We start from the raw sequence: 12,214 nt of genomic DNA on the forward strand, positions 1-12,214 counted from the left end.
AATGGGCCTCTCTTTCCATTGATGGCCGACTAGGCCATCTTTCGATACATATGCAGCTAGAGACAAGAGCTCCGGGGTTCTGGTTAGTACATCATGTTCTCTCCAATCCTTCTTGAAAACCTCCTGCCGAAAATGTCTGAGGGTTAATGATAAATAAAATGTACCTTGGGTGAGATCCCAGGTCTTGGTTTTGCTCAGCAGGCCTGCCCAACTTTGTTGCTTGGTTCCCTTGGCCTGGAGTTCAGTTGGCCCTTTTTTGAGATGAAGCTTTGAATCTCTGAAGGTCGCCATGGAAACATATGTGCCATTTCTCAGATGCTTCCAAATCCTCTCTTCTAAATGCTGGCCATGGATCCCCTATCTGCCATCCTTTCTTTACATACCCACACAAGGACACATGCCAGCTCCTCCATGCTCTGAAACATGACCTGCTGAGGTCCCCTCTACCCCATTCAGATACCAGGTTTCTTCCCCTTCGTTGAGGGAGGAAAAAATCAGGATTAAAAGTTCCTATATGTCACTTCTCAGTTGATTAATAACTCAGTTATAACACTGTTGATGAAGTTAAGCACTTCATCAACACTTAACATTTCACTCTATGGGCCACTTACCTTGGAACTGAGATCATACATAGGAATTACAATGTCTGCAAAAAAACGTTATCTCTCCTCCCAAGTTGCTCACAGGTTGGTGGGTGAGACAGACTTCTAAGCAAATGGTTTTCAAACAGTGCAGTAAGTGTTATATATGCAGTGTTTCAAGTTCTTAGATTAAAGCTTGGTTTATGTAGATTATCTCTGTGTTTATTAACTTGAAGCACTTATGAATTACTGGCCTTGAAGAAAACAGGTTTTGAAGGGAAGTTAGCCTCTCAGATTCCGCTTTATTGTCATCTGCCATGATGCTTCAGTTCACGTCCAGATTTTTTTTTCGGTTCATTTGTCAACAAGAAATAAAGAGAAACTGTTAATGAACTTGACTGGCCAGGTTGTGACAGCGATGGTAACGGTGCTGATGCAGGAGACCATGAAGTCCTGAGGTTGGCAAGAGAGACTTTCTGAGCCTGCCGGGCAGCTAGGTGGGGATCTCGTATTTACACTTAGGGTTTTGACCCAAACAATAACTTGTCCACAAAATGGACAACTCACTACCGTAATATCGGTGATGGTGGCCACATCTGTTCATTAGAAAGACCTTCAGAGGGAGACTGAGGTCTTCCTGAGAAGACTGTCCCTAGGACGGCAGCATCACCTGTGATTGAGCCTCCAGATGACCTCAGCGTGGGCTTAAGTCTTGACACTGACGCATTCATGCCCACTGGTGTCTTAAAACAAATTGGGGCTTTTCTTCTGTTCTTAATGCTTTGACCAGTCTGTTACTCCCTACCCCAAGCCTTTGGAGAATTTCCTGAATCTGCTCATCTCCCTCATTCTCACCAAGCTTCAAAGTCTTGGGTTTATTTTGTATTCCATTGTGGGTCAATTCTATTGTGAATTAAATTGCATTTAGCGACTTCCATCACATGGAGACTTAACTATCAATCTCTTATAAAGTGATTTTTTTCACACAAATTTACCTTCTGAATCAAACCCCTGATGCCCCCAGAAAACCCTACAAGCTTTCATTTGGAGAGTGTGTCTCTGTTTCCATATTAATAGGCATGTTCTGTACATATTTATTTAGTCTGTCCTTAATTGTTTACCCTGACAGCCATATCCCTGTAAGTCTCAACAGTCTCATTTTATATTTGAAAGCCTGAAGTTAGAAGATGTTCATTTAATTCACCCGAAAACCACAAGTCTGGAAATGAGATTTGTGCCATCCGACCTAATTCCAAGATCTGTACACTTTGCTGTAGCTTATTCCTTCCTGTCAGTGAGCTTCATGAGGAAGAATTACGTCATAGCAAGGCCCTCATTCCTCCCCTGTCCCTTTGTAGGTGTTCGTACGACGAACTTCATTTCACTTCACACTTCCTGAGGACTTACTAGACACCAGGCTTTCATTGTAGAGCTTCGCTGAGTAGCGTGTGCAGACGAAATCACACATCATTTATAATCAATGTTTTAGAATTCTAAGATAAATTGGCACTCATAATTGCTCTCCAGATCATTTGTTTCAAATTGCAGATAATTGACAGAAACTTCTCCTTCTCCCCCCCCCCATATTTGATTTTCATGAAAATGCTTCTACAGTTCTATGGTTAAGTATAAAAATTTTAAAACAAGAACAAAGGTAGAGCAAAGAATAAAATGACACCTGCCCATCCACCACCTTCAAACCTTGCACATCGGGAGTGGGTGGGTTGGTGAGCAGGGGGAGTGGGGGAAGGGAGAGGGGATTTTCAGAGGGGAAACTAGGAAAGGGGACAACATTTGAGACTTTCCCTTCTATCCTGAATGTGACAGACATTTTGTCTTGACACAAAGTACCATATCAATTACAGTATTAAAAAATAAGATGGTTCTAAAATATGGCTATCTTTTCTTTTAGATTATAGGCTGGCTGAGGGGGGGGGCTTTATTGTTTGAATTTTACATTTGTTTTAAACTTTATTGCGTTTATTTGGGGGTGAGTTGCACCACCACAGCATGCGTGTGGAAATCAGAGGAAAACTTTCAGGAGTTAGTTTTCGCCTTCCTCCATGTGGGTCTCAGGGATTGAATTCAAGTCAGAGGACTTGGTGGCAGGCACCTTTATCCCCTGAACCAGCCAGCTAGCTCTTAATTTTTTTTCCCAATACTACTAGCCAGATCCAAAAAGGTTAATATGCAGGGATATGCAAAGGCATACAGAGCTGACTGGCTTTGCATATAGTAACCCAACTGGTGGCTATCATCCAAAGAATGGTCTTCTCTAGCCCCTTCCGAGAACTAGTCAAAAAGACTCACACCTTCTCTAAATAGCATTAAGGATATGGTCCTCCACAGGAGGTACAATCAATAAAGGAAAGGCAGCAAGTTTCACAGAGCTCAGTTCAAGAAACATGATGTTAGGGTCTCAAAACTATTCACTCAACAAGTACACAGTAAGCATTGATTTTGCAGAAGGCTCGCTGGGACAGGTGAAGAGGAATTACATTATTTTTTCTGACTAATAACGAACACAGCCAAGCCCCCGCCAGTTGCCACAAAGAGCTGCTTTTCAATACCCTGGCCGTGATGAATTAGCAGTTAGTGAAATCTATTTAGCAGGTCGGGAGCAACATTATTTTTAATTAAGTAGAATACAATAGAAGAGAATAGAAGAGAAGACAGCGTTTGTGGGGAGACAGAAGGTTAAGTGTTTCTTCTTCTTTCATGTGTGTGGAGGCACTTTCCAAAGCAAAGACGTACTCTTTATTGTGGGAAGTCGGCAAAGAGTTTGAAGAGAGACAAAGAAGAAAACAAAAGCCATGTTCGATAGCTCTCTCTTTCTCTCTGAGATGCTTTCCCACTGAGGGAACGAAGCTAATTAACAGCAGAGGCTTTTGTATGAAACAGAGACTTGACTGAGAGGTGAGATGAGTGTTGCTATCCTAGGAGACTGGGGGTGGGATGTAGCAGTTCATCCTCCATCTTTAAATACCTGCCCACCCTTCCTCAACTTCCCAGACCTGCACACCTTGCCATCTTCACACTGCCATTCATGGAAGGAAAGCTGGGTTCTTCACAGCTTCCAAGCCACTTCTCTTTCCTACTGACACTCATTCTTTAGAGGTATCATTCACTTTCAGATATTTAAGTGCCATGTACAAATCCACATGGATTTTTTCCAGCCCAGAGTGGTGGCCTACCATGTGCATACGTCCAGTTCCCTTCTCCACATCTCTCCTTGGATGTCTCCCAGGCATCTCACACTCAGCACGTACCAAGAAGGATCTTTTGTTTTCAGTACATGATGCACCTTGTCCGTAGCTATCCCTGTGCTTTACCGTCTGCTTCCTCCCCCCTTCCCACTCATCTACCCCTTATACCAGTCTTCCCTTTGCAGATAGATAGATAGATGATAGATAGATAGATAGATAGATAGATAGATAGATAGATAGATAGATAGATGTTTTGATATAAGATATTGAACCCAAAACTGAGAGAAAACATGAAATGTTTTTCTTTCTGGATCTTGCTCTTTTACTTCATAAGACTATATGACTGTTCAGCTGCCACTGTGGTGTGTGTTGACTCAGCCCAAACTGAGTGTTGTACCCCTAATCTGCTCCTTTTGGGCCTCCTCATTCCAGTCAGTAGAATTCAGTCCTTCTAGTCAATCAGGGCACAGGCCTTGGGGTCATCCTTGGCCCCTCTCTTCCAAATCTCATGCTATCATCATCAAGAAATCTGTCCTCTCCTCTCTCACCACAACTTCCTGGCTCTCCACCAGGATTCTTCCATGAACATCATCTCTGCTTCTCCTCTTGTTTCTCTTTAGTCATCCCTACATAGACAGCCCTAAAAGAGTCCTTTAAATTAGAATATGTCTCTCTCTATTTAAAACCTCCACCATGGCCTTTACAACAGCCTGATAAAATACTGATGAGAATAGCTGTTTAGCAGACCATCTGTGCACCTACCTGTTATAGATGTCTCGCTATATGAAACAGCACCAAGTTCAAATCCTCAAGAGAAAATGTCACTGTGTGATAATTTTTAAAGTGGGATTCTATATCACCCAAGTGCATAAAGACACCAAAATATGACTTTATCCTTCTTAGATACCGAGAACTAGATTCGTATGGCTTTGTGAAAACTTTCATGGTGGTCTATTTAAGTGCAGCATACCTTTAGGTGCTGTGACTATCGTCTGGGAGAAATAGAAGCACCGAGATGACAGAGGGAGTGATCAATGTCTGGTGGCGAAGTGCAAGAGTGTACGCCTTCATAAATGCATTAGGTCTTCCCTCGCTTGTCTGTAGATGTCCAAAAGTCAATGATTTATGAGTATAATCAGTCACAGGCTCGTTTGAGAACCCAGCTTTTTAAATTGATGATAAATGCTCTGAAGGGAAAATATTTCCTGAAATTTATTTCAAAATCTATGTTTCACTATTAGTATCCAAGATGATTGACTGAATATTTTATGGACTAAACTTGTACCATTTCAACAAGATTATCAGACTTTCTGTTCTAAGAGAAAACATCTATATTCATAAGCATTTTAAAATAACTGTACTATTTGTTCATCCCCTGTTTATCTGGCTTCATGTTCCCAAGAATCAGAATCAGAGCCCAACAAATTAGACAGTGGGGAGTGTATAAGCACTGACAGCTGACAGACTGGCTGAGTGATGTGTGGGATATTAGCAAACAGCACCGTTGTTTGGGGGTATGGTGGGGGGTGAATGACATGTTCATGTCTGGGCTTCTACAGAACCCCCAACAGGAAGACAACTGACCCAGTTCCATCTCTGTTTCTGAACACCTGGTTGGGTTGAGAATTCTGGTCTTCCTCGGAGAACTCCATTTTGGAATTAGAAACTGTACTTAAAACTCATCGTGATATTGTGGACAGACACTAATCAACCGCTTTGATGGAACATTGCAACGCTCACCTGGTCTGAGCCAGTAGCTCCGCCTCCATGTATCCAAAAGCAAACACCTTCGTAAAAACTACTACAAATTATCCTCTTGTGTAGCTGCTAGAAACCAGTCGACCCACCACAGACAAACACTGGGGTGTTCAATCTTGAATTCCTTTACAGTGTGTTGGGTTTTCCTTGTGTTTCGCTACATCGCGAAGCTACTTATAACTTCTGGGTCAGGCATACTCTGTCTGCCACTCCAAGCTCTTTGGGTTCTCCCAAGCATCTAATGGTCATTAATTGTCAATTTTGTTTCAAAATATAGCCCTGAAAATTTAATTCTTGAGTCTCATGATGAACGAAAAATGGTTGAGGCAAAGGTCGAGATCTCATTTAGAGAGCATGGTGTGATATCTTTTAAAAAGAGCATAGAAATCTATCATTTAATGTAGGTCACTTGATACCATATAGTCTCAATGTTCTCATTTTTGCAATGAGATTGGTAGCAACATAACGTTAATGGTATATTAGAAAATGTTTGTGTGCTGGTGAATATATGGCTCCCTGCTTTCCTACTTCATTACTCAATGAAAGAGAAAATATTTTTTTGTTCAGCATTCCAAGCAGATGTACCAAGACACTTATGCATTGAACAGGCTTAGATCATACACACAGCTGTACAGCAATGCAATGAAGCAAAGAAGGGTGAACGAGGCAACATTCAGGTGGCCTTAGCCTGAACCCCGAACCTCTCCTAACACACAAAGGTCTCAATAAAAGAGAAAGTTTCCTCAAAACAAAACCAGTGTGATACAGCCACTATTGACAGCCGTGAGCATTAGATAACAAACTCCCCAGGGTCCATCCTAGTCAAAATACAGGATGGACCACTCGTAAATATTCATTTTCTGGGACCTGGAGACATCTCAGTGGTTAAAAGCACTGGCTGCTCTTCCAGAGGACCTATGTTCAATTCCTAGCCCCTCTTACATAAGGCAGCTTATAACTGTCTGTAACTCTACAGGCACCAAGAACACATGTGCACAGACACACATGCAAACACCCACATATATATAAAATAAAAATAAATAAATCTCTAAAAAATATATATTCCCTCCTGCCCTCTTTGTATAGCCGATTGGACTCCAGTGTCTAGGCTACTATTTCTTGATGTGATATCACAAAATCTGTGCTCAATAGTCCCCTTCTTGAGTCATCTGGCACCTTGATAACACTTTCCAGCAGCCCCCAAAGGTGGCTGCTGATTTAAGTGGCCTGGGAGAACTCCCCCAACCCCAGATGTTTCACCCACTAGAGAACAGGGTAGATTACCAACAATGTGTAGCTCAGCCGCACCAAGAGAGTTCGTGCCCAACTCCATTTAACATGCTTTAAAGTTGTTGGCTCTTTCTGTTGATTCAGCTCCAAATCTCCCCATCCATTGAAAACTTGTAATTTTCTCTGAGACCATAGACTTCATGTTTTATGAAATGCTTTGGGCATGTTTACCCAGAAACTCTTATGGTACTAGGTCTCCCAGAGAAAAGTACACATATTTATAGGTGGAAATAATCTCACAATCTCATAATCTCAATGAACATATGGCTCTTTTATTTCCAGAGCATTTAAAACATGTAGAGGGATCCTGGGCAAGGGTTATAACCCCTATTTTAAGCAAGGTAGGTATTCATGCTTGTTTTTTTTTTTTAAGTTACTGTAAATAATCCAAAACAAATTCAGCCCCACTCCAGTCTTGGGCTTCCATAGGAGTGAAAAAAGGGGTGGTTGCTAAGGAAATCGTATCCTGTTTGGTTAAGAACAGTCTGTAGAGACTGCAAGGATCTGCATACCTTGTCATTGTAATTTTCCTATCCCTGCTCTCTTTTTTCCTTCCGCTGCTTTTGCTATGAGAAGAGCAAGCTAAAAAGGATACAGGGGCACTTAAGCCAAGTCGTATTTGTCAAGGTGAAAGCTGTGTGGAGCAGAAAAGCAGTTCTCCCAGCCACAAAGAAGATGCGAAGGAGCAGAGTGAGTAGGGAATCTGAGAGCTACCAAAAGTACTTAGAAGGGCCCATGTGCTGCAGGCAGCCGGCCGGCGGTAGAAGCTTGCTCTCCAGAGCCAAGCCTTCCTAACAACGCTAGCCCACTGTTGGGAGGCCTCCAGAGTCATGGTTACCAGTGTGACTGTCCCGACAGTTTCCCGATCCCCTAAGCACACTTACCTACACACACACACACACACACACACACACACACACACATCTGACCGTTTTTTGTTTAAACCATAATGCAGTAAACATTGGTAACAGAGTCACAGAACTAACACCGTCTTGCTTCCTACTGATTTTAAGTACTTACTCCTTTTTACCAAAGCTGGAAAATTAGTGACAAGATAATATTTATAATTATTTTAATGGTTCTATTTCATTTTTGAGTGCAGTGAAACCACGAACATGCACATCATTGTCACTTTTCGCTTCCCCTTTTGTCGTCTGTTTACTCATCACCCAGCCATGATGGATTCTTCCGAGACTGGGTGATGCTGTTAAAAGCTTTGGTGTCAGACAGCAAACCTCTTGTCCATTGTGATGACCGTGGAAGGTCATTTCGCCTCTTCTGTGTCTCAGCTTTGCAAGGGCAAAACGGAAAAGGCAACGGCTGTTTTATAGGGAGGACGGATGCTGCTGCTCCCGACCCTTGGAGATTAGTCCATAATTGTTGGATTTTTTTTCTATAGATAGCAGATCCACACCTCTTCTTTCATAAGCACAGGCTCTTGTCCTGCAATTGACCTTTGCTCATAAGGCTCAGAAGGGCTAGTTCTGTTGCCCCCTCAGCCAAAGCCAAGCACCACTTACCTGATTACTGTCATTGAAACCTTCTCATCAATAGTGCTGACAAATACCTTGCAAACAAAAGCCTATTCACGGCGCCACAGTAGTCCCTGCTTCTTCTTGTTTTGTTGTCTATATTCTACCTGATCACCAAAATGCCTGTTATTTCTCCAGCCTCTCTGGCCCTGATGAAATAGACTCTGCCTTACATGCCCCGCAACCACCATTCCACAGCTCCCCCCAAAAGAGCAGCAGCCTGCCCCGTGGGTTCTTGAGATGCACAGTCCACTTCCGCCGCGCAGGCATTCTAAGTGTCTTCATTCCTTTTGTGGCTCTCAGATTTCCCCAAGTCTCACGCATTTCCATTACTCCAAACCTCACCATACGACTTCCCATCCTGAGAGACTCCACTCTTGAGGATGTGCACATGGCTCCATCTCTCAGCCATTGGACCATCATGGGCGCTGAATGTCTGACTTGTCTTACTTGTAGATACATCTCAGGACCTGCAGCCAGCTACAGCAAAGCTTTGAGCTCTTATGCTTTGCCAGGGCCTCTTACAAACATGCCTTCCTAAGTTAGAAATGGTCTTGTCATCTTTATCCCAACTCATGTAAACTGTTGTTTTGTGTATTGATTTGTTTTTCCTGTAGGCTGGTCTTAAACCCGTAGTAAGTTGGACTTTTATAGTGGAAGCTTGTATTCTGTAGATTATCATGAAATAACAGTTGTGTGTCAAAAAATATTCATAAACAATGGAAGGAAAATTGTTCTCAAACCCTGAACAGTGGAACCCAGCTTGAGTATGGGGATCTACAACACTAGCTATTAACCCCCTTGTACCTGGACTCTTGATTTGGCATAAATTATTATAATAACATGTTTAAAAATAATTCTTAGCACGATTCACATTAACCATCAGATTCATAGGCATCCTATGAATGTATAGGTCTGGTTTTTGCAAACACAGAACCAATGAATGCTGCATTCGAATGACTGGATGTTAGCTAGCATGAGGCTCTCCCATTTCTTGGTTTCTTCATATACGTTTTAAAGAGTTGTAAGTGATCCTAAGACCAGTATTCCCCTCACATCTGTCAGTGCTGAGCTGCAGCTTATAATCTAGAGTAGCAGAGTTCATTGGCGGTGTGGCTCTCTTCTTAGCATCAGGAGGTCGGCACTGGCTTCCTGGAGTCGACAAAATGAGGCATCTCCTCTTAGGAAAGTAAGAAGAGGAAATCGCAGGGACAGCTGCCTATTCCATGCAGCAGGTTTGTTACAGGTTTGTTAGGATAAAGGCTCAAAACACTGAGCTTTTGAGATGTCCAGGTGGAAGTGGTAGTTTTAACTTACCTTGGAAGGTTCCATGTGAGGAAACTTTTGAAATACCCAATCTTTGATCACGCAGAACCAGTGTGGTGCTCTTTTAACATCATTTGGGGAAACCTAAGGGTAGAGAATATAAGCATCAAAAGACAGTCGATGTCTTAGAAGGGCCTAGAAGATAGGTAGATAAGTACCTTCTGATACCCATGGCCAATCTAGGAGTACTGTTTTTACCATAGAAGAAATGCTTATGTTTCTGCCTATGGTTGTTTACATAGTCTGTCACATGTATATTCCTGTACTAGAATATCTAATGCACAGAAGTATGTCATCCTAAAAGGCTGTCTGTCACTTTGCCATCTCCAAAAAAATTTATGGCTGGCTACACTTAAAATAGAACTGTGTTTCCAACCTTTATGCTCATGTCTATAAGGCACTCAAGTTCATGAACTCCTTAGATAGCGGTTACTGTTCCCGTGTTACAGATAAAAAGACTTCATGAAGCAAAGATGTGATTATACAAATACTTACACATATAGTAAGTGAAAGCTCATGTTGACAATCGCATTTATGCAGAAACCTAATGAATGATGCACTGATCTGGACCCTGGAAGGAGTTGGACAAACAGTGAGATGCTTGTACATTTGTTAGTCTGCTCTTTTCTACCTTGGTGATTACAAGAAGCTGCGAGTTTCCTGACCTCAACCACCAGCCTACACAGCCCTCATATGTATCAAGTACACAGGACTTGGGACCTTTGAAGAAATCATAAAATAAAATAAAAAAAAACAGTGGTTCTTCTACCGTAGGGTGTCTAAACCCAAAGAGACATTCTTGCAGGGTCAGTGGGCAGCCAGGAAAGTCTATCCTCCACCTGAATAGAACAAGCCCCGGGACATGCATCTAGGAATACTTCCTGATGTGGAACTGTGGCTCAGAAACGCTGGTGCTGACAGTCTGTTCTGACTTCATACGTCTATTTAACATACTCAATTACTTTTGTGCCTGTAATTTTCAAAGATTGAGAGTGGACAGGTTTTTTTTCCCCCTCTGTGGACTGTATACTATTTCTCTCACTACCACAAAGTTTTGACCTTGTAACTCAGAACCAGCCACAGATAAGATAGAATAACTGACCATGGCTGCATTCTGATGAAGCTTTCTTTACTAAAAAAAAAAAAAAAACCACACACACACACAGAGTAAGCCATATTTAGTTCCCAAACTATAGCTCACAGACCTCTAAGTAAATAAATCAGATTTATAGATTTCACCAAAAGAAAACTAATTCTGGCTGCAGTGGTTAGAGGGAGCCTTGGAAAGGCTGGGTTCCTCTTAGGAAAATTTGAGATGTGTCCAGAAGATGGATGTGATCTGACCCTGCCTGCTTCTGCCTCCTCTGCTCAGAGCTCTCTGCCCAGGTTAATCCATTTCAGACTAGGCTTTGATGGCTCAAGGTTAATCTTTTGCTATGGTCTTTATGCTGGCTGGACCCAGGTCTTTCCAAGGCTGGCTGCTATGGTTCTTGGATGTCACCCCTTCTAGACAAGAGAGAAACAAGTGAAGGCCAGCCCCCACCACCCACCTTGTCATGTTGACTCATCTGATTTCCTTACAGCCTTTTATGCTTTCTTACATTATCGTGTTCGTTAATTTCTTTGCGTATCTATTGCAGTCTCTTCCAGCTGTCTGTAAGTTTGAATCGTGTGCTGCTAACAGATAAACAACTGAAAAGGCATGCATCAGTAAGAGAATAAGAGCAGAAGGCAGGAAGGCTCAGGACACACTGGCATGCCTCCTTAGGTGGTCAGCTGCCCACTCTTGACTCTGAACAGATTGTACCTTTGTTCAGTGCCGGTGATGTCATTTCATTGTTCAGGCATCCACGTGTGGGCGGAGGTTGGCAACCTCTGCTGCGGTCACTGTTTGGATGGTAATGGGTCTTTCAACCTCTCAACGATGACCTGCAAGTTCAGTTGCAGGCTTCAGATAAGAAATCCCCATAACTCCTCATTTATTAAAACTCTCAGATGGGCCTAGTGACGCATGCCTGCAATCACTTCTCTGTACAGGAAGGCTAAAGCAGGAGGGTTGGGAGTTGGAGGACAGCCTGGACTACAAAGTGTACCTCAGGCTAAACTGAACTAAGTCATGAGACCCTGACTCAAAAAAAATCATATAATAATAATCATAATAAATAACAGTATCAACAATCAGGTTGTTCTCTACTAGACTCAGTGCTTTAACACAAACATTTAAAAGCACCTAGTTTTTCCTTGTGATCCATCGCTATTGTCAAACTTGACCCATAGGAGAGTGCTTCTGTGCGCCACTTCTTTAGTGCTTGTTGAACCTAAGTGCATGCTGGGATGATTCAAACGTGCAGAACTACCTGCTGTCCCACTACCAAGGGCTCTATCCCTTCTGCTCCCTTTTTTTTTTTTTTTTTTTTTTTTTTTTTACGTATTTTGTTAAATTTTTTCTTCATTTACATCCCAAAAGTCCCCCATACCTTCCCCCACTTTGTAGACCAGGCTGGCCTCGAACTCAGAAATC

The 12,214-nt window shown here is 42.3% G+C and overlaps 1 protein-coding gene across 16 annotated transcripts in view; it reads left to right on the forward strand.

Annotated features, from left to right (window-relative positions):
* The window catches only part of Dlgap1 (DLG associated protein 1), an 826,285-nt gene that overhangs the window by 574,644 nt on the left and 239,427 nt on the right, over nt 1-12,214 (forward strand). Inside the window, exon 2 of one of the 16 annotated variants that reach the window (XM_029471243.1) lies at nt 7,412-7,525. The exons of the other annotated variants lie outside the window; for them this stretch is intronic. Coding sequence (XP_029327103.1) covers nt 7,412-7,525 — 114 coding nt within the window. The remainder of the gene's footprint in view (nt 1-7,411; nt 7,526-12,214) is intronic. 16 annotated transcript variants of the gene reach the window in all.

This window comes from Mus caroli, chromosome 17 (assembly GCF_900094665.2).
Source record: "Mus caroli chromosome 17, CAROLI_EIJ_v1.1, whole genome shotgun sequence".
NCBI classification, from domain to species: Eukaryota; Metazoa; Chordata; class Mammalia; order Rodentia; family Muridae; genus Mus; species Mus caroli.